The sequence below is a fragment of the Panthera leo genome, chromosome B2 (genome assembly GCF_018350215.1).
Source record: "Panthera leo isolate Ple1 chromosome B2, P.leo_Ple1_pat1.1, whole genome shotgun sequence".
Classification (NCBI taxonomy): domain Eukaryota; kingdom Metazoa; phylum Chordata; class Mammalia; order Carnivora; family Felidae; genus Panthera; species Panthera leo.
Window position 1 is genome coordinate 17,590,329 of NC_056683.1, and position 25,262 is coordinate 17,615,590.

Sequence of the window (25,262 nt, forward strand, 5' to 3'; positions counted from 1 at the left end):
ATCCTGTTTTCTAACTGCATTTTTCGGGCCTTTCCCAGCCACCTGCTCTCCTTCCCTCACTGTCCTAACTTTTGATCCCACTGAAACTGTCAATCCCTTGACACGATTTATGGACGGAATGTCTGTATCACCCCCACTCCATTCAATTGCTGAAATTCCCCCCCATCCCCGCCATGTGATGTTAGGAAGCAGAGCCTCGGGGAGGTAATCAGGATGAAATGAGGTCAGGAGATGAGTCCTCACAAGTGGATTAGTGCTCTTAGAAGAATCAGGACAGAGTTTGCACTCTCTGCTCTCCACCTTGTGAGAACGGACATCTTTATGTTACTGAGTCTCCCTATCTATTGGTCCGGAAATTAGTAATAATGCATTTAGAGTTTCTCCATTAAGCATGATACTGGCTTCTGGACTGATTTATCATACTACAGAGTATCTCATTACTACTATTTTATGTGGGCTTATACAAATTCAGACACAGATGTAGACTTTTTTCAAACACCTTTTGAAATCTATGAAAGAGAATCACAATTTTTCTCCTCCCTACGTCTATCAGCAATCAATGTATTGACAGATTCCCTAATATCACACCATCTTTGTATTGCTGGAATAAATCTCCCTTGATCATTACACATTATTCCTTTCATAAGGTGCTAAATGGTGTTTGCCGATATTTTGCTTAGAATTTTGCCTTAATTATTTTGAGGGAGATTTGTTCTATGGTTCTCTGTGTAATTCTTGTTGGATTTCAGCACTGTCACACAAGGTCCATTTAAAAATTGGGTAATTTTTATTCTTCTGTGTGCTGGAACAGTACTAACGTTACCCTTTAGTACCATTTAGTCAACAGCACCGAAGTTATCCTTTCCCGATAGAAGAACTTCGTGCACAATCTGAACCATTGACTCTCCACTTCTTCTATGAATAGTTCCCATCCCTTCAGGAGTCCATTTTGTTAAATTGTAGTTTCCTGGAAAATTGCCCATGATTCCAAGTCCTCATCAAAACCAGTTAACACATGAACAAATAAACTCTAGTTCCTGCTTGACCCACACGTTCCTTCCACCCCAGGTCTCCCCATCTCCCTAACCGGCAACGCCATCCATCCAACTGCTAGAAAACAGAATCCCAGGAGTCATCCTTACTTTATGCATCACTTCCATTTATCAGTGATTTATAAACCGTGGCCCCAAAAGGTACCTGGTGTCTCCCCATTTCTCACCGTCTCCAAAGCCCCTCCATCCAGTTCAGCTCCTCTCCTCTATTCTCACTTCCCCAGTCAATTCTTAACAAGGCAGCGAGGATGGGATTCTTAAAATATAAATCAGATCACAGTACCCTCACCCCCAATGCCTTTGCTCGAACCCACCCATATTTCCCTTCACCTGTAGTATGAAATTCAAGCTCCTCAGCCTGTTCAGTGAGGCCCTGACCTCAATGAGACTCAGTCATGCTCCCAGCTTCCTTTCAAGTAACTGTCCCCTCAAACACCACTCTGAGCTAAGAACTTTCAGTTTTTCAAATATGTCATGTTCTCCCCTACCCAATCCTGTTGCCTTAAACTGTTCCTAAGTCTGGTTCCTTCCTATTCTTTTTTTTTTTTTTTAATGTTAGTTTTGAGGGAGAGACAGAGCATGAATGGGGAAGGGTCAGAGACAGAGAGAGACACAGAATCTGAAGCAGGCTCCAGGTTCTGAGCTGTCAGCACAGAGCCTGACACGAGGCTCGAACCCACAAACCGTGAGAACATGACCGGAGCTGAAGTGGGATGCTTAATCGACTGAGCCACCCAGGCTCCCCTGGTTCCTTCCTATTCTTGAAACCCTATCTTAAACGTCACTTCCCCACAGAGACCTTTGATGACCATCCTATCTGAAACTGCACACCCTTGCTCTCGGCCACAGCACTTGTATCCCTCAAAAGCACTTTGCAAACTTGTGCTTAGTTTATTTGCTCACTTGTCTCTTTCTGTCTTTCCTCAAGGAATTTATTTGTAATGGGGGCAGGAACATATCTGTGTGTTACCAATTGTAGCTCCATGTTTAGCCTGTTGCCCGATGCAGAGCAAGCACTCAATTATAAATATCTGTTCAATGAAAGACCAGATCCAAAAGGATCATTTCTAGCATGGAAAATATTAGGAAAGAGGAGAAAGCTTCTTGGAGCCCAGAGCGTTAGAACATCTTTCCCCCATTCCAATTCCATCCAAGCAATCCTTTGCACCTACCCCAGGAATGCAGTCGTCACACAGGACTTTGGCTTTCCTCATGAAGACTGATCTGGATTGAGCCTGGAAAAAAACGGATCCATCTCATTATATTTAGCCAGTTTAAGACTATACACAAATGTACATACATACATCGTAAGGTTATTTCATAGATCGTTACATTCCTGGATGTCAGCTGAGGAGAATCAATGGCCAATCCAGAATACCGTTCTAAGTGATTGATAATTTCACTTGATCCTATTTCATGCACTGCATCTGTCAACACCACTAGCCCAAAACATAGGTAGAGGGATCTCATGACAACCAAAGTATTAATCCCTACTTCCTTGTAGCGCTGCGCTAGGGGCTGAAATAATCTAGTCTGAAATAATCTAGTCTAGTGAAAGGAACGGTCTCCTTTCCCTAGCAAAATATGTAAAAACCATCACTGATGCACAAACATGCCAAGAGGGCAGCCCCTGGGTACCAATCAGATCCAGATACTGGATCTTGACCAAGTCCAGCCTGGTGCCCAGTAAGCACCCAGCATGAGCTAAGAGCATCATTATCATCTCTCCTCTACAAGCCACGGGGTGGTTTCCTTAGGTGACTGGAAGAGTGGAGAGCAAAGGCAAAACCCTGGGAGATGTGTATTTTGGAGGGATTTTTTTTTTTTTTTTGAGTATTCTAAAGTCCTACAAAGGGCCTATTGTCAAGGGAGGTGAAAGCAAATAGTAACTATTCCTACAATGTAATCTGTATGAACTGAAAAGACAGTTGTCTAAAAGCTGAGGTTTAGTCAAAATAAGTGAATTCTCCAGGTTTCAGAAATCTAGGAGGTATAATCTTCTCTGCTTCTTAATCTAGTGTTGGTTTATATCAGCAGTTCTCAAAGTGTGAACCTTTGGGACCCGCTAAGGGACCCCTTAAGTCGGAGACCCCTAAGCTTCCAAAGGTTCCTTGAGTCCAAAACTACTTTGGTAATAATGGTAAGTAATAGTAAGACATCATTTGCTTTTTTTCATTCTTTCTTGCACAAATATACAGTGTCTTCCAGAGGCTACAAGATATGTGATATCACAGCAGACTGAACTGAGAAGCAGATATGAGAATACAGCTATCTTCGGTGAAGCCTGATATTAAAGAAATTTGCAAACACAACCCAGTGCTATTCTTCTCACGTTTGTCTTGAAAAATCTGGTTATTTTTCATAAAAATATATTACTCATATCAATATGTAAAGTTTGTTATTTTTTTCATTAGTCATTGTATTTTTTTAATTTTTTTTAATGTCTATTTAGTTTTGAGAGAGAGAGAGACAGAGCATGAACGGGGGAGGGTCAGAGAGAGAGGGAGACACAGAATCCCAAGCAGGCTCCAGGCTCTGAGCTGTCAGCACAGAGCCTGACACGGGGCTCGAACCCACAGAGTGTGAAATCATGTCCTGAGCTGAAGTCAGACGCCCAACCAACTGAGCCACCCAGGCGCCCTAGTCATTCTATTTTTACAAACCAGTCTTTTGAATACGTTCAGCCATGAGTGAAAAGACTCATTATCATTTGAATTGTGAGCTACATATATCATGACAAGCCTTTTGGAGAGTGAACCCAGGATAAACCCATACCAGTAAAACAAAAACCACTAAAAAACAACAACAAACCCTCATGAACATAATGTATGATAAATATACATACATGTTAATTTAACATAAAAATATTATTGGAAATTATGTATTATCCTGAGTTATTTATGTCAAATTCTATTTTTTAAATGTTTTTCTTTCACATTTTTAAGGTATAATTGATACACGATGTAACATCAGTTACAGGTGTAGACAACACAGTGGCTTTAACAACGCTGTAGGTTATGCTATGCTCACCATGGTGCGGTTACCATCTGTCACCATACGATGCTTCTAAAATACCACGGACTGTATTTCCTGTTGTACCTTTCATCCCCATGACTTATTCCTTCCATAACTGGAAGCAGGTGTCTCCCACTCCCCTTCACATATTTTGACCGGTACCCCTACCTACCCCCATACCTCTGACAGCCACCAGCTTGTTCTCTGGACTTAGGAGGTTTTTGATTTGTTTTTTAGATTCCACATACAAGTGAAATATGGTATTTGTCTTTCTCTGTCTGGCTTATTTCACTTAGAATACCCCCTAGGTCCCTCCGTGTTTTCATACATGGGAGATTTCATTGTCTTTATGGCCGAGTAACAATCTGTTGTATGTGTATATGTATATACACACATACGCCCCACATCTTTACCCATCCGTCTGTTGATGGACATCTAGGCTGCTTCCGGATCTTGGCTACTGTAAATAATAGGGGCGCATGTATCCTTTTGAACTTGGGGTTTTGTTTTCATTAAATACCCCGTCGCAGAATTTCTGGATCATATATTTCCATTTTAAATTTTGTTGAGAAAGCTCCAAACTGTTTCCCACAGTGACTGCATCAGTTTACATTCCTACCAACAAGGGTTCCTTTTTTTCTCATCCTCACCAACATCTGTCATTTCTTGCTTTTTTGATACCAGCCATTTTGACAGGTAGAAGGTGATAACTCATGGTGATTTAGAATTGCATTTTTCTAATGATTAGTGATGTTGAGTATCTTTTTATCTGTCTGTTGGCCATCTGTACGTCTTCTTAGAAGAAATTTCTATTCGGGTCCTCTGCCTATCTTTTAATTGGAACATTTGGCTTTTTGGTATGGAGCTATCTACGCCCTTCATTATATTTTGGATATTAACCCCTTAACAGATATATCATTTGCAAATATCTTCTCCCATTCAGTAGGTTGCCTTACATTATGTTGATGGTTTCTTTTGCTGTGCAAAACCTTTCTATTTTGATGTGGTCTCAATAGTTTATTTTTGCTTTTGTTTCCCTCACCTGAGGAGACACAGGGTTGTGTCAAAGAGATTACCGCCTATGTGTTCTTTCAAGAGTTGTATGATTTCAGGTCTCACAATGCATTAAGTCTCTAATCCATTTTGGGTTTATTCATATGCATGGTGTAAGAATGTGGTCCAGTTTTTCCAGCACCACTTATTGAAGAGATGGTCTTTTCCCTAGTGTATATTCTTGTCTTTTTTGTCATATATTAATTGACCATATAAGCATGGATTGATCTATGGGTCTATATTTGTGCCAGTACCATACTGTTTTGAATACCATAGCTTTGTAATATAGTTTGACACTAGGATTGTGACACCTCCACCTTTGTTCTTCTTTCTTAAGATTGCTTTGACTATTCAGGGTCTCTTGTACTTCCGGATATATTTTAGGATTATTTGTTCTAGTTCTGTGAAAAATGCTGTTTGTATTTTGATAGGGATTATATTGAATCTGTAGGTTGGGGTAGTATGGACATTTTACAAATGCTAATTCTTCCAGTCCATAAGTATGTATATAGTTCCATTTGTGTCCTCTTCAATTTTTTTCATCAAGATTTTATAGTTTTCAGAGTACAGGTCTTTTTTCCACTTCTTTGGTTAAGTTTATTCTTAGGTATCTTATTCTTGGTGATGTACTTGTAAATGAGATTGTTTTCTTACTTTTTCTGCTGCTTCATTATTAGTGTAAATATATGTAACATATTTCTGTATATTAATTTTATATTCTGTGACTTTATTGTATTTATAGGTTCTAATAGTTTTTCGATGGGATCTTTAGGATTTTCTGGATATAGTATCATGTCACCTACAAATAGTGACAGTTCTACTTTTTCCTCCCCAATGTGGTGACTTTTACTTCTTTTTCTTCTCCTATTGCTGTGTAAGACTTTCATTACTATGCTGAATAAAAGTGGTGAGTGGCGACAACCTTATCTTGTTCCTGATCTTAAAGAAAAAGTTTTCCATTTTTTACCATTGAGCATGATGTTAGATGTGGGTTTGACATATATGGCCTTTATTACGTTGAAGTAGGTTCCTCTAAACCCACCTCATTGGAAGTTTTTATCAGTAACAGAATTAGAACTTTGTCAAATGCTTTTACTGTATCTATTGAGATGATATGATTGTTATCCTTCATTTTATTAATACAGTGTATCATGTGGATTAATTTGTGATATGGAATCATCCTTGAGTCCCTAGAATAAATCCCACTTGATCTTGGAGAATGATCCTTTTAATGTATGGTTGAATGCAGTTAACTAATATTTTCCTGAGGATTTTCGCATCTATGTTGATCAGGAATATTGGCCTGTAGTTTTCTTGTTTTTGTAATATCTTTGCCTAATTTTGGTATCACAATAATGCTGGCCTTGTAGAATGTATTTGGAAGCTTTTCTTTCTCTTCTATTTTCTGGAATAATTTAAGAATGGTATTAACTTTTTTAATGTTGTTGGAACTCACCTGTAAATCCATATGGTCCTGGACTTATGTTTGTTGGGGCTCTTTTCACACACAGTGCTATATTCATTTCAAGTGTACAATGTAGTGATTCAACAATTTCATATATTACTCAGCACTCATCAAGTGTGTTCTTAATCCCCTTCACCTATTTTGCCCATCCCCCCACCCACGCCCCCCTCCCATAACCATCTGTTTGTTCTATGTTTGTTTTTTGGTTTGTCTCTTATTTTTTCCCTTTGTTTGTTCTGTTTCTCAAATCCCACATATGAATGAAATCATATGGTATTTGTTTTTCTCTGCCTTATATTTTGCTTAGCAGTATACTCTAGATCTATCCATGTTATTGTAAATTATTAAGGTCGCTTCCATAAAGTAGCTATTATAAATAATGTCACAATACACGTAGGGGTGTGTGTATACCTTTGAATTCGTGTTTTTATTTTTGGGGTAAATACCCAGTAATCCAACTAGTGGATCATGGGGTAGTTTTATTTTTAATTTTTGGACGAACCTCCTTACTGTCTTCCACAGTAGCTGCACCAGTTTGCATTCCCACCAAAAGTACACGAGGGTTCTTATTTCTCCACAGTCTCATCAATTTTTTGTTGTTGTGTTTTTTATTTTAGTCATTCTGACAGGTATGAGGTGATATCTCATTGTAGTTTTGATTTGCACAGCCATGATGAGTGATGTTGAGCATCTTTTCGTGTGTCTGTTGGCCATCTGGATGTTTTCTTTGGAAGAATGTTCATGTCTTCTGCACATTTTTAAACTGGATTCTTCGGTTTGGGGTGTTGAGCTGTATACATTCTTTATATTTTTTGGATCCTAACCCTTTATCAGATATGTCATTTTCAAATATCTTCCACTATTCAGTAGGTTGTCTTTTAGTTTTATTGGCTGTTACCTTCACCGTGCAGAAGCTTTTAATTTTGCTGTAGTCCCAATAGTTTATTTCTGCTTTTGTTTCCCTTGTTTCAGGAGACATATCTACAGATGTTGTTATGGGTAATGTCAGAAATTACTGCTTGTGCTTTCTCCTAGGATTTTTATGGTTTCAGATCTCATATTTAGGTCCTTACTCCATTTTTTGTTTGTTTTTGTGTATGGTGTAAGAAAATGGTCCAGCTTCATTATTTTGCATGTAAGTGTTGAATAGAATGTCTTTTTCCCCTTGTATATTCTTTCCTGCTTTGTCAAAGATTAATTGACCATATACTTGTGCATCCCCCCAATTCAAAACCAGATAAAGACCCACAAAAAAATGAAAACTACAGGCTAATATCTCTGATGAGCACAGATGCAAAAATCCTCAACAAAATTAGCAAACATAATCCAGCAATATGTTAAAAAAAAAAAGCATTCCTCATGACTGAATGAGATTTATTCCTGGGATACACAGATGGTTCAATATTTGCAAACCAGTCAATGTGATACATCACATCAATAAGAGAAAGGATAAGAACCATATGATCATTTCAATAGATGCAGAAAAAGCATTTGACAAAGCACAACATCCATTCACGATAAAGCCCCTCAATAAAGTAGGTTTATACAAAACCTCGGAACAAGGTTTATACAAAACTCAGGAACAAGACAAGGATGTCCACTCTCACCACTGTTATTTAACGTAGTACTGGATGTCCTAGCCACAGCAATCAGACAAGAGAAAGTAATAAAAGGCATCCAAATTGGTAAAGAAGAAGTTAAACTCTTACTGTTTGCAGATGACATGATACTATATACAGAAAACCCTAAAGACGCCACCAAAAAACTATTAGGTAAACGTATTCAGTAAAGTTGCAGGATACGAAATCAATGTTCAGAAATCTGTTGCATTTCTATACACCAATAATGAAGCAGCAGAAAGAGAAGTTAAGAAAACAATCTCATTTACAATTGCACCTAAAATAATAAAGTACCTAGGAATAAGCTTAACCAAAGAGGTGACAGATCTGTCCTCTGAAAACTAGAAAATATTGATGAAAGAAATTGAAGAGACACAAAGAGATATTCGATGCTCATGGACTGGAAGAACAAATACTGGTTTTTAAAATTTTTTTGATGTTTAATTTTGAGAGAGAGCAGGCAGAGACAGAGTGTGAGTGGGGGAGGGGCTAGAGAGAGAGGGAGACACAGAATCTGAAGCAGGCTCCGGGCTCTGAGCTGTCAGTACAGAGCCCGACGTGGGGCTCGAACTCATGAGCCCTGCGATCATGACCTGAGCTGAAGTCAAATGCTTAACCGACTAAGCCACCCAGGGACCCCAAGAACAAATACTGTTAAAATCTCCATACTGCCCAAAGAATATATAGAGAGAGAATATATTCTACCATACCACAATTCACTATATATCTAAGTGTTTTTCTCAGGATGGACTCAATTTTTTAAAATTATTGCTTAAAAGAAAACAAACCGGATCAAAAACACTGACGTTTGTATGATCCTGCTTATGCTTTTCAAAATTGACACTTCTAGAATGCCCTGAGCCACACTCTCTGCTCAGCGAGTGCCACAAAAGTAGTTGGTTTGAAAGGATGCAGGAACACAGCTGCTTCCGTGCAGTTTCACCCACGTCGATCACCCATCCTACAGCCAGCGCACTACCCTCATTCTTCAACTAAGATACTTCTAGAAGGAATACTTTGAAAAAAAAATACCTCAGCACTTGCAGATCGCAGAATGACTTCAGGGCATCAGACTGTTTCCCCCAAAATTCCTAGAATTGAACAAAAGTTTTAAGTATTTGGCAGTTATTCTACTCTGGAACAGATCCTCGTAAGTCACAGAGGATATTCAAGAAAAGGACTTACCAGGGCATCCTCCTCAAGGTGTTTCAGAGCCTGGATATCCTTCTCAAGATTGCTCAGCTCTTGAAGGACCAAACTGTGAAACTTCTCTAGTTTATTCAGTCTGATAAAAGTAAAAAGCACCAGATTTCCTTGGGACTGCTTGAATAGGACAAAAGACAATCCTCTTATTGCAAGGATACTTCTTATTCTTCTCCAGACGTTTGTTTTAAGGACACATAACTCAGGGCACCCGGGTGGCTCAGTAGGTTGAGCGTCCAACTCTTGATTTCAGCTCAGGTCATGATCTCACTATTTGTGAGTTCGAGCCCCACGTCAGGCTCCAGGCTGACAGAGCGGAGCCTGCTTGGGGTGCTCTGTCTCTCCCCGACTTGTGCACACTCTCTCTGTCCCCTCCCCCCACCCCACTCTCCCACCCCTGCGCTCAAAATAAACTTTAAAAAAAAAAAAAAAAGAACACCCATCTCCTCTTCCCTCACTGACCATCTTCATCCCTTAGTTCTGCAAACTTTGATTTAGCCTTTCAACAGAAGACTGGAGGAAGCTAGTATTACAGAGCAAAGAAGAGATAACTCCAGGGAAAAGGACATGGAGGCCAGAGCTGTCCTGGAAGCTACTAGACCACCAATCATGGCTCCCCATCGCTTCTTACCTTCCATTTTCTCCCCTTTCTCTTGCCTTAAGCTGGTCCTGAAGGCTGAAATTGGCTAATAGACTCGTTTCTCCCCACATGTTAGTTCTAAAGTTTCCAACAGTTGCTCTTCTAACGACCCCATAAACTGCTTTTTTCCCTTGTTTATGGTCTGTCTTCTCCATTAGGCTGGAAGTTCTATGAAGGCAAGAAGCTCCCAAAGCTTGTCGTCACTGCTCTCCTGCACTTAGCACGGGACCTGGCACCTGGTGCCACTCAGCGTGCATTTGCCGAATGAAAAATGCATGCATATATAACCCCTAAAAGATAATGGGAGTTCTAGAAGTCCAAAGTCCTTCATGGGCTCGTTTTGAAAACCAAATGACATTGCATGTAAGCAAGTTTGAAAAACATCATAAATTTCTACTCACATTACGTTTTCTGCCCTAAGAAACATCCTCCTTCAGTTAAGCAAACCAACCCGCCATTGTTTTCTTCCTCTCCTTCATTCACAGGTCATTCTCTTCAACAAGGAACGATCTCTATACATAGCTTCCTTATACCATTCAAACCTTTGTTTCCAAAACCTCACTACAGAAGCACTTCCGTTGTAATGGCTCTGGATTAACTCTAATCACTACAGAATCCCATCTCTACTCACCTTTCCTAACCTTCACATCTCTTTGAAATCTTATGCCTTTGTTGTTCTTGCTCCATGGTCAAGATATGTTTGTACACGTGTGCGTGTGCATGTGTGTGTGTGTATGCATGAGTGCACAGCACTTTTTATTGTGGCCATATACGTAACATAAAATTTACCCTTTTAGCCATTTCTAATTCAGTGGCAGTAAGTGCATTCACAACGTTGTGCAACTGTCACCACCATCCATCTCTAGAACTTTTCCCTCATCCCAACAGAAACTCCGTTCTGATTAAACAAGAATTCGTTCCCCACTCCCTCACCCTCTGGTATTCTCTACTCTGCTTTCCTTCTCTATGAATTTGCCTCTTTTAGGTACCTCCTACAAGTGAAATTGTGTAAGACTGGTCCTTTTGGATCTGGCTTATTTCACTGAGCATAATGTCCTCGAGGTTCATCCATATTGTAGCACGTGTCAGAATTTCATCCCTTAAGGCTGAATAATATTCCACTGCATGTATTTAACACATAGCACTTATCCAGCATTTTTGCATAGATGTCCATGCTTGCTCTGTCTTCACAACCGGATTATAAATTTTTTGAAAAGAGTGTTTTTAGGATCATACAATGGGAGACCATGAAGAGGCTTCAAGAAGGCTTTAACCCGTCATGTTATGAAGGAGGAAGGAGAAACCTAGGAAGGTTAGGTGAGGGAGCAAACCTCACACATGCACTCAAGCTTCAGCTCCTCGTGACCCCAGCACAGTGGTCATGACACAAAAGCTTGTGAGCGATCCCACTTTCACAAACTTGTTCTGAAGCCCAGCACTTACCTGCATTGGTGTATCTGGTTTAAAAGTTGGATTAAGCAATCTGGTGCTTGCTTTGCATTTTTTGAATCAAGCAGACTCCCTTTGTACCTAAGCTAAACCATAACAACAACAGCAAAATGATCACATTTGAGTTAACCATAACTACATAAATTCAGTTCAGGTGTTGCGTGGAAAAGACGTTGCATAGCAAACGTTACTGCTAAACGACTGTGATGAGACACCGTGCTACACGCGGTCTATGCATTACCTCAGGTTCAGTGCCAATAAAGAACAATAAGCTAAAATAGGAAAACCTACAGTCTCCCTGTCACAATGTATATTGAATGTTATGAACAAATTGCCATTATAAGTGAGTTTACATTGGTATCGAAGAAAATATAAGACTGTGGAGGCTTCCCATGTTAGTTAAATGAATGTATGTCAGGGTAAGAGATTCTTCCCAAATGTGCAAAGAAATAACTCTTTAGGGATTTAGGAACAATAGGACATCAAAGGAGGGAACTGAAATTCTTCCAGAGTTCATCCTGCAGACAAGATTATGGGATGGCCTACATGCGCATCGCTCAAAGATACGCCACCACTCAGCTGACCATCTACCCAAAGCCCACCTCCGCCCTTATCCCAGACGACTCTCTCATCCAGATGGTCCCCCGCTCCCCTCTCCTCCCGTCTATCATTATGACCGAATCATTGCTTCTGGTAGTTCAGTTGTCTGAGAACACTACCAATGAAATCAAACCATGAGTCTGATTTCCATAGAGGTGCATCTGGTCCCACCGTAGCAAATGCACAGGTAATAGCAGTCTCATAAATACAAGCCATAATTCACAAAGGCACTGAAATCAGTGACCATGGCTAAGGCAAACGTACCTCCCCAAAAGAGTGCGGAGAACCCTCACTCTGGGTTCACATGATTCCTCATGAAGGAGATCAACAGCACTGATGGATAATAGGAACTTGTTAAACTTGTAACAAGCTAGCTTTTCATTTTTAGTGGAAAATTACCTCAGTTTTTCTTCTCAGGTCTCTAGTGAAGGTTTCGAGGGTCGCGATAATAGCAGAACCGTCTGAGTTCTCCGGCGCAACTGCTGGGGACGGAGTGGAAATGCCTTCTGAACAATAAAGAGAGAACATCGGGTAAAACGAACACAGTGCTCGAGGTAGATGTGCTCAGTCTATCAGCTGCTCAGAGGTGGACGGGCAGCTAAGAAGCACAGATACGAGCCGCAGAAGTCCCACGGGGGCCTGGCCGTGACTGCAGCCTGGCCGACTCTGGCCGACAAGGCCAGCTTGATCCGAGAGTCCTCGTCGTGAGCACTTCATGCCGCTTCCCACCGAACCTCACTCAAGTGCTCACCTCCTCCAAACTCTCCCGGAATTTTAAATCAGAGCAACTCTGCCTAAGCAGCAGGCAGAGAGAGGTGTTGTAAGAGGTTTTAAAGAGGATGTGATGGGTGGGACATTTCTATGGGGGCAACACTGGCATGATGGCTTCTGGGCGCCCCAAGTTTTAGGAGGGCTCGCAAGGGCTCCGGCACTATTAAGGGACTGGCAGGTTGTAGCTCATTTCAGCCTCACAAAAGCCACGTCAAATGGGCTCCGTTGTTCCCCATATTGAACAGAGGGATCCAGTAACTTGTGCAAGCTTGTTCTCCATATTGATCCAGTAACTTGTGCAAGCTCACACCAACAGTGCCAGGATTGGAACCCAAAACAAAAGGCTCCAAGAGAGCAAATTGGGAAGACCAGAGGCACCTAACCACCAAACTCTAGTATCTCTGGGCTTCCCAGTTTGCTCTCTTGGAGTCTTTCGTTTTGAAATATGGTGGCCTCACTTACGCAGAAGGCCATCCTTCACTGGGGTAGAGTGGATATCTCTACCACAAAAACCGAGCTAATAGCTACCAACTAAAGCAAGACCATAATTTTAGGAGCTTTAGGCCCTGAAAATTGCCATCAAGAAGAGTAAAGAGGCAGACATCAACCTGCTAGAAGGACTAGAACATGCTAGAAGTACTTGCTTTGATCTCTAATTTGTGCAACAATTTACTTGTCTTTGTAAGGACAAAATGCTTCAAAATGCTTTGAAAGGACAAAATGCTTGTCTTTGAAAGGCAAAAGCCACGGTGATCTTCAAACCGTAACCCCCTTGGAGTGCGTGCAGGAGCATTCAGTGCTCACAAATCTGTCCCATTCTTGCTTGAATGGCTGGCCGGGCACGTAATGTCACCTGCTAAGCCCGTTTCTTCCGTCACCGAGGAGGGGGATTCCGGAGCATCGCCTTCTTCCAGTTTTGATTGTTTGGACTTAGCGAAACTGCCTCCTGATAGGTCTAAAAGCAAGCACAGCACATTAACGATGGCACCCCCGTTCCTTCTGTCCCAAATTTCATCTCGTCCTCTTCTTACCAGTTAATACCCAACCTTGGTGAGCAGCCAGCGGCACTTGTTCCCTGTGACTCATTACTTACCGGTGACAGCACCAGCATCAAAGCATGACGCGTACTGATGCCAGAAAGAGGACACATGGGAACAGGCACCCCTTCGACGAGCCCTGTAACATTTAGGAACGGTCTGCTTAGCAAGCGACAGGCTGATCCAAATGAAAAGCAGCAGTGGTTAGCATCAAAAACGCTGCCAGGGCTCAGGCTGAACGGGGCAGTAGCAAGGTAATCTGAGCAGATGGGCCTTCAGAAGCTCATCAGATGGCCCCGCGGAGCGCGCCACCTGCTGGCGACGCTGGAGCTTTACTGCTGCGCTGAGTGCCGCCTCCTAGAGGAGGTCATCTTGGCTGCTCACTAGCTGACGTGACTCTGAGACCTTCAGCTTCTGAGATGTAAATACAGATCCTCTTTTCAATTTGGCAATTACTCAGTATTTTCTATCCGATGTCCGCTTTCATCCCACACATGACCTTGGCTCCATCTGAGCCCTCCCAGTCTTAGCAGCGACACCACCCCGGTCAACAGAACCCTAGAATCAGGCTCAACTCCTGTGTTTCCTTACCATCCACGTCTCCTCCATCATCAAGGTCCTGCATACAGAACGAATCCATCCCTCTTTCTACATTCCCACACCATGACGCTGGTCCAAGGCCATCCTCCCCGGAGGACCTCATCAGTCTCATGCCTCCAACGGTATCGCCTCCCAAATCTCTCTCTTCCCTGAGCTCCACGAAGCAGCAACCTTGTGTTTCCGACTGCTTGGTCAACCACTCCATCTCAAAACCCACTCTATTCTATTCTTCCCACCCCAACCGCTTTCTTCCCCACCGTGCACTTAGCCCCGCTTAGCTGTGAAGTCATGTGGCTTTGCCCCTTCTCCTCGCTGCTGTTTTTCCCCTCTGAAGTGGAAAAATCCAAATTCATTACTCAATAAATACTGTGTGTAATGAGCTGTACGATATGGTGCTATCGGAGAGAAGCAAAGGCACAAGTTTCTCTTTCCGTGCTCTGCTTCTATACATGGTCTCCCTGTGGGGGGGGGGGGGCCTCAGACACCCCACGCATGTTCTCATCTCAAGGTCTTTGGTTCTTGCTGCTCCTCGGACTTGAATCCTTTCCCTCACGGATCTGCCCTGAGCTTTCCTCTGGGCGACCGACGTAAAGTTTCAGAACAACCCCCCAGTTTTGAAATCTCTTTCCATGTTTTTCCTAGCCTCTATCACAACATAACACAGTGCGTGTTTTACTTTTCTTGTATATTATCTGCCCTCCCCGCCCCTCCTCCCAACACACACACACACTGGAAGGTAAGCTCCACTGAAAGCGGGCATGTTGTCTTTTTTTTTTTTTCCCCCATCAGAATAACACTTAGCAATGTGCCTGGTCTGTAGTAGACACTCAGATGTTCATTGAATGCGTAAATAAGCAAATGCCAAAAATATCTAAGTTCCTACAAAAAAAAAAAAGATGTAAGATACCTTAGGCGTTCCTAAGACGGCAACAGAGGGAGACCCGGAACTCCCTCTTTCATAGACACACACACATTTCCAGAGCAATTCCTTCTAAAGAATGGTGGGCTGACTAAACAGCTTTTGCACAGCAAGAGAGAGGGAGACACAGTAATGAAGGGACTCCCGTCTGCAGTGGGGAGGGAAAATACTAAGGGAAGGGGAACAGATTTGTTTGCTCCGGGGCACAGAATAAAAGCTGTGGTTTAAAAGGGCAACTAGAATATAAAAGATCTAGCCTTAGGAACCTGCCAAACAGAGGGGGCGCGGGGGGGCTGATCCACTCAGTCTGGATCAGAGGGGCTGGTGAGCGCCATGGTTTACGTTCCCCTTCTACCTTGATAGCACAGATGGAAGCAGGGTTGGGCTGCCAGAGCCGACCTACCTCCACACCAGCCGCAGCCCCAGCCCTCCCATCAAGGGGGTGCCAGTGGAGCACACAGCAGACACCCCTGATCAGCAGTCACTACAGCTCTGGCAGTCTCACCAAGACGCAAAACGCCCTGGAACACTCCAGGCCTGAACCACTGCACCTCCAGACAACTTGCCAGGGCACCTCCCTCAACTTCTCCCCGTCACGGAGAGTCCCAAAACCTCCGGGCCCTTGCCTGCTTCGGCTCCGGCTGCCCCAACAGAGTACCTTCTGCGTGGAGGCAGCCAGGACACCCCAGTCTGCACCCACTTCGGTTTCAACTATCCTGCCGGGGTGGCCCTCTACTTACAACGCCTGAGGATGTAGAGAAAAAGGAACCCTCTTGTACTGTTGGTGGGAAGGCAAACTGGTGCAGCCCCTGTGGACAACAGTACGGGAGTTCTTCAAAAAGTTAAAAACAGAACTACCTGATGATCCCGTAATAGCACTATTGGGTATTTACCACCAAAATACAAAAACACTAATTCAAAGGGATACATGCACCCTTATGTTTATAGCCAAATTATGGAATCAACCCAAGTATCCATCAATTGATGAATGGCTAACGAAGAGATGGTGTATACACACACACACACACACACACACAATGGAATATTAGCCATAAAAAAGATCAGCCATAAAAAAGAATGAAATCTCGCCTTTTGCAATGACATGGATGGAGTTAGAGAATACAATGCTAAGAAAAATAAATCAGGCAGAGAAAGACAAATTTCATATGATTTCACTCATATGTGGAATTTAAGAAACAAAGGAGTAAAGAAAAAAAAAAGAAAGACAAACTAAGAAACAGACTAACTATAGAGAACAAACTGAGGCACCTGGGTAGCTTAGTTGGGTAAGCATCCAGCTGTTGATTTCAGCTCAGGCCATGCTCCCAGGGTCATGGGATTGAGCCCCACCATTAGGAGGCTTTGTGCTCACAACAGACAGCCTGCTTGGGATTCTCTCGCTCCCTCTCTCTCTGCCCCTCCCCTGTTCACATGCACTCTCTCTCAAAATAAATAAACTTAAAAAAAAGGAGAACATCCATAATGTTTATCTCTGTTTATATTGAGCAGTTTGGGTATTACAGGTATAATTATTTTATATTATCTATCAGCAGATTTCTCATCAGATAATTTGAAGGCCAAGAAAAATGAAATGATAAAGTGCTGAAAGAAAAAAACTGCCAACCATGAATACTTGACCTAGAAAAGTTGTCCTTCAGAAAATGGAAAGAGAGATAAAGACACTCTCAGACAATTAAAAGCTAAGGGAGCTTATCACCACAAGATCTGCCCTACAAGAAATGCTGAAAGTAGTTCATCAAGACAAAAATGAAAGGATACTAATTAGTAACATGAGAACATGTGAAAATATGTCACACTTTCAAGTATGTATATAGTCAATATCAGAATACTGTAATATGGTGGTATGTTAATCACTTAACTCTAGTACAAAGAATGAAAATATCGGAAATAACTATACCCATAATGTAATGTGTGCCCAATAGGAACAGAGATAAATTGTGACGACAAAAACATAAAATTTGGGGGAATTTGTATGGAATAAAACTTAAGTTGTTACAAGCTTGAAATAGACTATTAGATACCTAAGACCTTATATGTAAGCCTCATAGTAATGACAAAGCAAAACCTACACAAAAGGGAATATACAAGTATCACCAATTCACAAAAGAGAGGAAGAGATTAACAAAGGAACTACAAAGCAGCCAGAGAACAATAAGATGACATTAGGAATTCCTTACCTATCAATGGCTAAATATAAATAGACCGATTTAAAAAATGGGCAGAGGATCTGAATACACATTTTTCCAAAGAAGACATCCAGATGGCCAACAGACACATGAAAAGATGCTCAACATCACTCATCATCAGGGAAATGCAAATCAAAACCACAATGAACTATCACCACACCTGTTAGATTGGCTAAAATCGGGGAAACAAGAAACGAGTGTCAACGAGGAGATGGACAAAAAGGAATCCTCATGCACTGTTGGTGAGAATGTAAACTGGTACAGCCACTGTGGAACCAGTATGGAGGTCCCTCAAAACATTAAAAATAGAAATACCATATGATCCAATAATTCCATTACTGAGGGGCATTTACCCAAAGAAAATAAACTGGAAGAGATCTATGTATCCCTATGTTTATTGCAGCATTATTTACAACAGCCAAGAAATGAAAGCAACCTAAGTGTCCATCAATAGACAAATGGATAAGGAAGGTGCGAGGTGTGTGTATATTATATGTGGAATTTAAGAAACACAGCAGATGAACATAGGGGAAGGGAAGCAAAGATAAGATAAAAACAGAGGGAGACAAACCATAAGAGACTCTTAAATAGAACAAACTGAGGGTTCCTGGAGGGGTCGGGGGATGGGTTAAATGGGTGATGGGCATTAAGGAGGGCACTTGGTGGGGATGAACACTGGGTGTTATATGTAAGTGATGAATCACTAAATTCTACTCCTGAAATCATTATTACACTATATGTTAGCTAATTTGGATTTAAATTAAAAAATAAAAAATAAAATATATAAAGAAGTTATAAAACTCAACACCCACCCAAACAAATAATCCAATTAAAAATGGGCAGAAGAAATGAGCTGAGAAGGACTCCTGGCACTCAGCCAGCAAGGAAATAGAAGACCAAATCCTCCAGCTATGTGGAACTGAATTCAGCCAACAACCTGAATGAGCTTTCGACTGGATTTTCCTCCAGAACCTCATCCTCTGGCACCTTGTTCGGCCTTGGGAAACCCAGAGCAGAGAACCCCAAGCAGCCCCCACCCTCCTGATCTACAGAACTGTAAGATAATAGACCTGTATGGTTCCAAGCATGTATTTGATCTGAGTTGTTTTAAGTTTGTGGTAACTTGTTATGGTAGCAATAAAAACCTTATATGTAGAAGACTAAAAAAAAAATTTTTTTAAACAGGCCGAAGAAATGAACAGATATTTCTCTGAAGAAATACAGATGGCCAACACACACATGAAAGATTCTCAACACTCATCAGAGAAATGCAAATCGAAACTACAATGAGGTATCACCTAACACCTGTCAGAATCGCTAAAATCAATAACACAAGAAACAAGTGTTGGCGAAGATATGGAGAAAAAGGAACCCTCTTGCACTGTTGGTGGGAACACAAATTGGTGCTGCCACTATGGAAAACAGTATGGTGGTTCCCCCAAAAGTTATAAATACATACATACATACATACATACATACATACATACATACATATATACATAAATAAAAGGGAGGCCTGGGTGGTTAAGTCAGTTGAGTGCCCAACTCTTGATTTCAGCTCAGGTCATGATCCCAGGGTTGTGGGATCAAGCCCCACATCAGGCTCTGCACTGAGCATGAAACCTGCTTGGGATTCTATCTCTCTTTCCCTCTGCCCCTCTCCCCTGATTGCACACACTCTCTAAAATAAAATAATAATAGTTAAAAATAGAGCTACCCTACAATCCAGTAACCACACTACTGGGTATTTGTGAAAAAATACAGAAACACTAATTCAAAAGGGGTACATGCAAAAAAAAAAAAAAAAAAAAAAAGAGAGAGAGAGAGAAGGCCAAATGAAGAAATCTACTCTTAACTATAGAGAACAAACACAGTGGCCAGAGGGGAGGTGGGTAGGGGGATGCGTGAAATGGGTGATGGTGATTAAGGCGTGCACTTGTCACGATGAGCACTGGGTAATGTATAGAAGTGTTGAATCACTATATTGTACATGTGAAACTAACATAACACTGTATGTTAACTATACAGGAATTTAAAATAAAAAAGTTCTATTAAACACTTTTGATTAAAAAATAAAATGTAAATCATATCAAATGTCATTTCCAACTATAATGGTATAAAACTAGAAATCAATTACATCAAATAAGGAAAAAATAGAAAAAACAAACACATAGAAGCTAATAACATGCTATTAAACAACCAATGGGTCCATATAGAAATCAAAGAAAAATTCAAATAATGCTTGGCGACAAATAAAAATGAAAACACAAGGATCTAAAATTTTTGCATTGCAGCAAAAGCAGTTCTAAAGGAGAAGTTTATAGTGACATACATCTACCTAAAAAAACAACAAAAATCTCAAATAAAGAGTGAAAGATTACACCTAAAGAAACTAGAAAAAATAAAGACCGAAGTAAACAGAAAAGGAAGATTAGAGCAAATATAAATGAAGTACAAGCAAAATTTAAAAACTCATTGAAACCTAGAATTGGTTCCTTGAAAAGACAAACAAATTGATAAACTCTGAGCAAGACACATCAAAAAACTTGAAAAATATGAAAAAAAAACCCCTACTGATACCACAGAGATTAAAACAAATTATAAAGGAATACTATAAAAGGTTCTATGAAAACAAATTGGGCAAACCAGGAGATGGGTAATGCCCAGAAATATAAAATTGAGCAAAATTGAGTAAGGAAGAGAGAAAATCTGAAGAGATTGATTACAAGTAAGGAGATCAAATAAGTAGCCCAAAACTTCCCAACAAGCTAAACTTTATGACTACATGACTTTACTGGTAAACTCTATCAAAGAATATTAATCCTTGAGGTTGGCTCAGTAGGTTAAGCACCGGACTCCTGATTTCAGCTCAGGTCATGATCTCACTATTGTGAGACTGAGCTCCATATTGGACTCTGAGCTGAGCAGGAAGCCTCCCTGGGATTCTCTCTCTGCCTCTCTCTCTCTCTCTCTCTCTCTCTCTGCTCCTCTCTTGCTTGCGGTCTCTCCCTCTCTCTCAAAATAAACAAACATTTGGAAAAGGAAAGAATATAAATCCTCCTCTCAAACACTTCCCCCAAAACAGAAGAGGAGAGCACATTTCCAAATTCATTTTATGAGGCCAGTGCTACTATAATATCAAAACCAGAAAAAGAGGCCACAAGAAAATTATAGGCCAGTGTACTTGATGAACATAGATGCAAAACTCCTTAACATCATATTACCAAACTGCATTTACCAACTCATTAAAATGATGGTCATAATCAAGCACGATTTATTCCAGGGATGCAACAGTTCAATATCTGCAAACCAACAGGATACGTAACATTCACAAGAGGAAGGATCAAAACCATATGGTCATCTCAACAGGTGCAGAAAAAGCATTTGACAAAATACAACATCCATTCATGTTAAAAAGTCTCAACAAAGTTAGTTTGGAGGAACATACCTCACATCACAAAGGCCGATCATGAAAAACCCACTGTTAACATCACACTCAATGGTGAAAAAGTGAACACTTTTTCTCTAAGATCAGGAATAAGACATGGATGTCTACTCCTACCACTTTCATTCAACCCCGCACTGGAAGCCCTAGCAGTCACGACTGACAAGGAAAAGAAATAAAAACCTCCATACTGGTAAGGAATAAAACTCTACTCACAGATGGCATCAAAGATACTAGGTATATAGAAAACCCAACAAAACCTCTACCAAATATGCTCAGAATGACTAGATTTAGCACAGTTTCCAGAGATGGAATATATACAAATCTTCTGCATTTATTATACACTCATAAAGTAGAAGAGGAATTAATAAATCAATCCCATCTATAATTATACCACAAAGAACTTACCTAGTAAAACAAATGTAACCAAGGAGGTGAAAGACCTGTACACTGAGAACTGTAAGACATCGATGGAAGAAATTAAAGACAACATAAATGCCAAAATATGCCATGTTCATGGACTGGAAGAATTAATATTTGTTAAAATGTCCATACTACCCAAAGCAATCTATAGATTCAGTGTAATCGCTATCCACACGGCAACAGCATTGTTCACACATCTCAGAACAAATAATCCTAAAGTTGATATGGAACCACGCAAGACTGCAAAGCCAAAGCAATCATGAGAAAGAAGAACAAAACTGGAGGTATCACAAGGTACAAATCACTATCTTTAAGAGATACTTTCACTCTCATGTTCACTGCAGCATTATTAACAATAGCCAAGACATGGAAATAATGAAAGTGTCCATTAGCAGATGAATGGACAAGGAATATGTGGCATATATACACTATGGGATATCATTCAGTGATTAAAAGATGGAAATCCTGGCATTTGTGACAATATGGTTGGACCTGAAGTCACTATGCTAAGTAAGCCAGATAGAGAAAGTATTGTATGATCTCTATCGCTATATGATGATGCATGTATAATCTAAAAAACCGAACTCCTCAGAAGATGAATTGTTGGTTTCCAATAGTGGGGGTAGGGAGGAAATGGATGAAGTTGGTCAAATGAGGTTATAAGATGAATACGTTTGGGGAATGTAATGTATAGCATGATGACTACAGTTAGCAATACTGTATTGAATATTTGAAAGTAGCTAAAAGAGTAGATCTTAAAAAAATTCTCACACACAAACTATTTGAAGTAACCTATGTATTGACCTTATTGTGGTAATCCTTTTGCAACAAATACATATATCATATTGTATACCTTATTCATTATTTGTCAATTAAATCTCAATAAAGCTGGAAAATAAAATTTATAGAAGCATAAAAGTTCCTTGAACAACTATGTCAACCTTAAAGAAGAGTCAAGAGGATCAACTCTCCCTATTAGACAGCAAGATGTGCTATGAAAGTAGAGTAAGAAAAAAAGATAGTATTAGTGTGATAATCCAGACAGACCTATGAAACGCTAAAGAGCTCCCAGAGATTGACCTACATTTATATGGGAACTTAATATTTGACAGAAAGCATTTTAACAGCAGGGGAACAAAAAAAATTATTTAGAGGTGACACAAAAGACTTAAAATCACTAAATGATTTTAACATCTGGATCATTACTAAAGCCATATGAAACTAAGAAATCCACCTGGATAAGAGATTTCAGTGTGTAAGACAGAAGTCTAAAATTAAAAGAAAATTAAAAGAGTATCTTGGTTATCTAGGGAAACAGATAAGCATTACCAAAGGGGGGAAAAAAAGCAAACAAACCCAAATAATTGGGTTAAAGTTGAGCAATCCTGCCCTGTAAAGAAACTTAACACAATTTTAGTAGGCAGACAATAGATTGGAAGATGTTTGCAATACTACAAACAGATACAAAAAGATAAAGCAAAAGAGATCGACATCTAGAATATTCAAGCAGCTACTTTAAAAAAAGACAAGACAGAAACCTCAATGAAAAAGAGTGCAAGAGATATCAAAAGGAATTTACAGAAGAAGAAACCCCAAAGACACACAAGCATATAAAGAGATATCTAGCTTAGTTATCAGAGAAATGGAAATGTAAAACAATGAAATATCAGGTTGCCCTATTAGACTGACAAAACTTGGAAAGCTGCGTAATGCCAACTATTAGTGGGGGTACAGAAATTTAGAAACACTTTGCACTTCTTGTGGGAATTTATAATCATACCATTCAGGAGAGCAATTAATCTCATTAGGGTGCATAAGAAGATACACATAATGGTGTCCATTACTTTTGGTGATGACATGGAATTAAAAGTCATTGGTATCCATTACTGAGAGAGGATAGGCAAAGTGTAGTAGATACATAACAGGAGTACTAGAGCAATGAATATAGATCTTAAAAACTGCTGAGTAAAATAAGAAATGAGATATAACAATACTATTTACATAAAATTACATGCATTTACTTTACTATTTTATAAGAACATATATAAACAAAAGTTGAGTATTAAACATTTTACAAGGTGAGGGAAATGGGGAGATATTGGTCAAAGGGTACAAACTTCCAATGATAAGATTAAGAAATTCCGGGGATCTAACGTACAGCATGGTGATTTTAGTTAGCAATATACAGCATGGCGATCTCAGGTCAGATTTTAGTGTTATATACTTGAAAGTTGGTAAGAGAGTAGGTCTTAATTGTTCTCACCACAAAAAAGAAAATGGTAAATGCTCTGACGGTAATCATTTTCCAATATGTAAGTGTATCAAATCAATGTGTATTCTACCCAGTGAAAATTCATTCAAGAATAAGAGTCATTTTCATACAAGCAAAAATTGAAACATTCATTCCTACAAGCAGACCTTCACAAAAGATGTATTTTAGGCAGAAAGAGGTCCCCAAAAATGTGGAAGTGTAAGACACAGGAAAAATGTAAGCAAAATGGTAAATATATAGGTGTATAAACATGGACATTACTACATAAAACAATATCTTAAGGTTTAAAATTAAAATAAAGGACACTACCACATGTTGTGGTTGGGGCAGGCTAATGGGATTCAAGAGTCTTAAGTTCCTATACATAATCTAGGAGGAAAATAATGTTATTGATTAGACTTTAAAAAGTTATGTATGTTATGATTTCTAAGTTAACCAGTAAATGAAAAGAAATAGAGTATATAAATGATTAGAAGGAGAAATAGAATTAAGAATAAAATACATAAAATGCTTAAGCAAAATGAGAAACACTTAAGCAAAATAATATGAGAAACAAAACAAAATGTTTGGGTCACACAGAAAGTATAAAATAAATTGGTAGATACAACCCAAATACAGGAGTATTACATTAAATGTAAATGGACTAAATACTCCAGTAAAAAGACTTACTATTATATGAGGTCAGGGGGAATCCAATTATAGGCTGTTTACAAATGATATCTGTAACATGAGGATATATATGTTAAACATAAAAGGATAAAAAACTTATACCATGCCAATGCTTAACAAAAGAAAGAAACTTCAAGACAAAAACATTACTGAAGATAAAGGCAGTCACTTTGTAATAATAAAAATTTCAGTATATTATGTGGATACACCATTTTATATTCATAACAACCTAAATATATTTTATACAAAGCAAAATTGAACAGAACCAGAAAGAGAAATTGGTGAGTCCACAAACATAATGAGAGGTTTTGATGTACTACTCTCAACAACTGATAGAACAATTAGACTGAAAAAAATTAGTAAGAATATAAAATTTGAAGAACATAGTTAAGAAAAGTGACTTAATGGATATACATTTGTATAGACATTACAGTAACTGTGAAATATACTCTCTTAACAAGTTAGCTTTTTAAAAAGGTTGACATATACTGTGTCAGAAAGTATATCTCAAAATTTCAAAGGATTAAGTCATACAGACTCTAGCCACAATGTGTCCTCTAGCCACAATGCAAACAAACCAGAAAAGAGTAACAGAATCATAGCTAAAAGAAAATCCCCTACCATTGTGAATTAGGAAATACACATCCAGAGCACCTGGGTGGCTCAATCGGTTTAAAACATCTGACTCCTGATCTCAATTCAGGTCATGACCCCACAGTTTGTGATTAGAGCCTGAGTCAGACTCCGCACTGACAACATGGAGACTGCTTAGGATTTTCTCTCTCCCTCTCTCTTTGCCCCTCCCCTGCTCACGTACATTCTT

General features: G+C 39.8%; 1 protein-coding gene across 1 annotated transcript in view; it reads right to left on the minus strand.

Moving 5' to 3' along the window:
* Positions 1-25,262, minus strand: part of SYCP2L (synaptonemal complex protein 2 like) — a 112,520-nt gene that overhangs the window by 4,140 nt on the left and 83,118 nt on the right. The window contains exons 27-32 of the mRNA XM_042937238.1: positions 13,721-13,822; positions 12,496-12,602; positions 11,491-11,582; positions 9,390-9,489; positions 9,237-9,295; positions 2,225-2,287 (exon numbers count right to left, since the gene is read on the minus strand). Coding sequence (XP_042793172.1) covers positions 2,263-2,287; positions 9,237-9,295; positions 9,390-9,489; positions 11,491-11,582; positions 12,496-12,602; positions 13,721-13,822 — 485 coding nt within the window. The 3' untranslated portion in view covers positions 2,225-2,262. The remainder of the gene's footprint in view (positions 1-2,224; positions 2,288-9,236; positions 9,296-9,389; positions 9,490-11,490; positions 11,583-12,495; positions 12,603-13,720; positions 13,823-25,262) is intronic.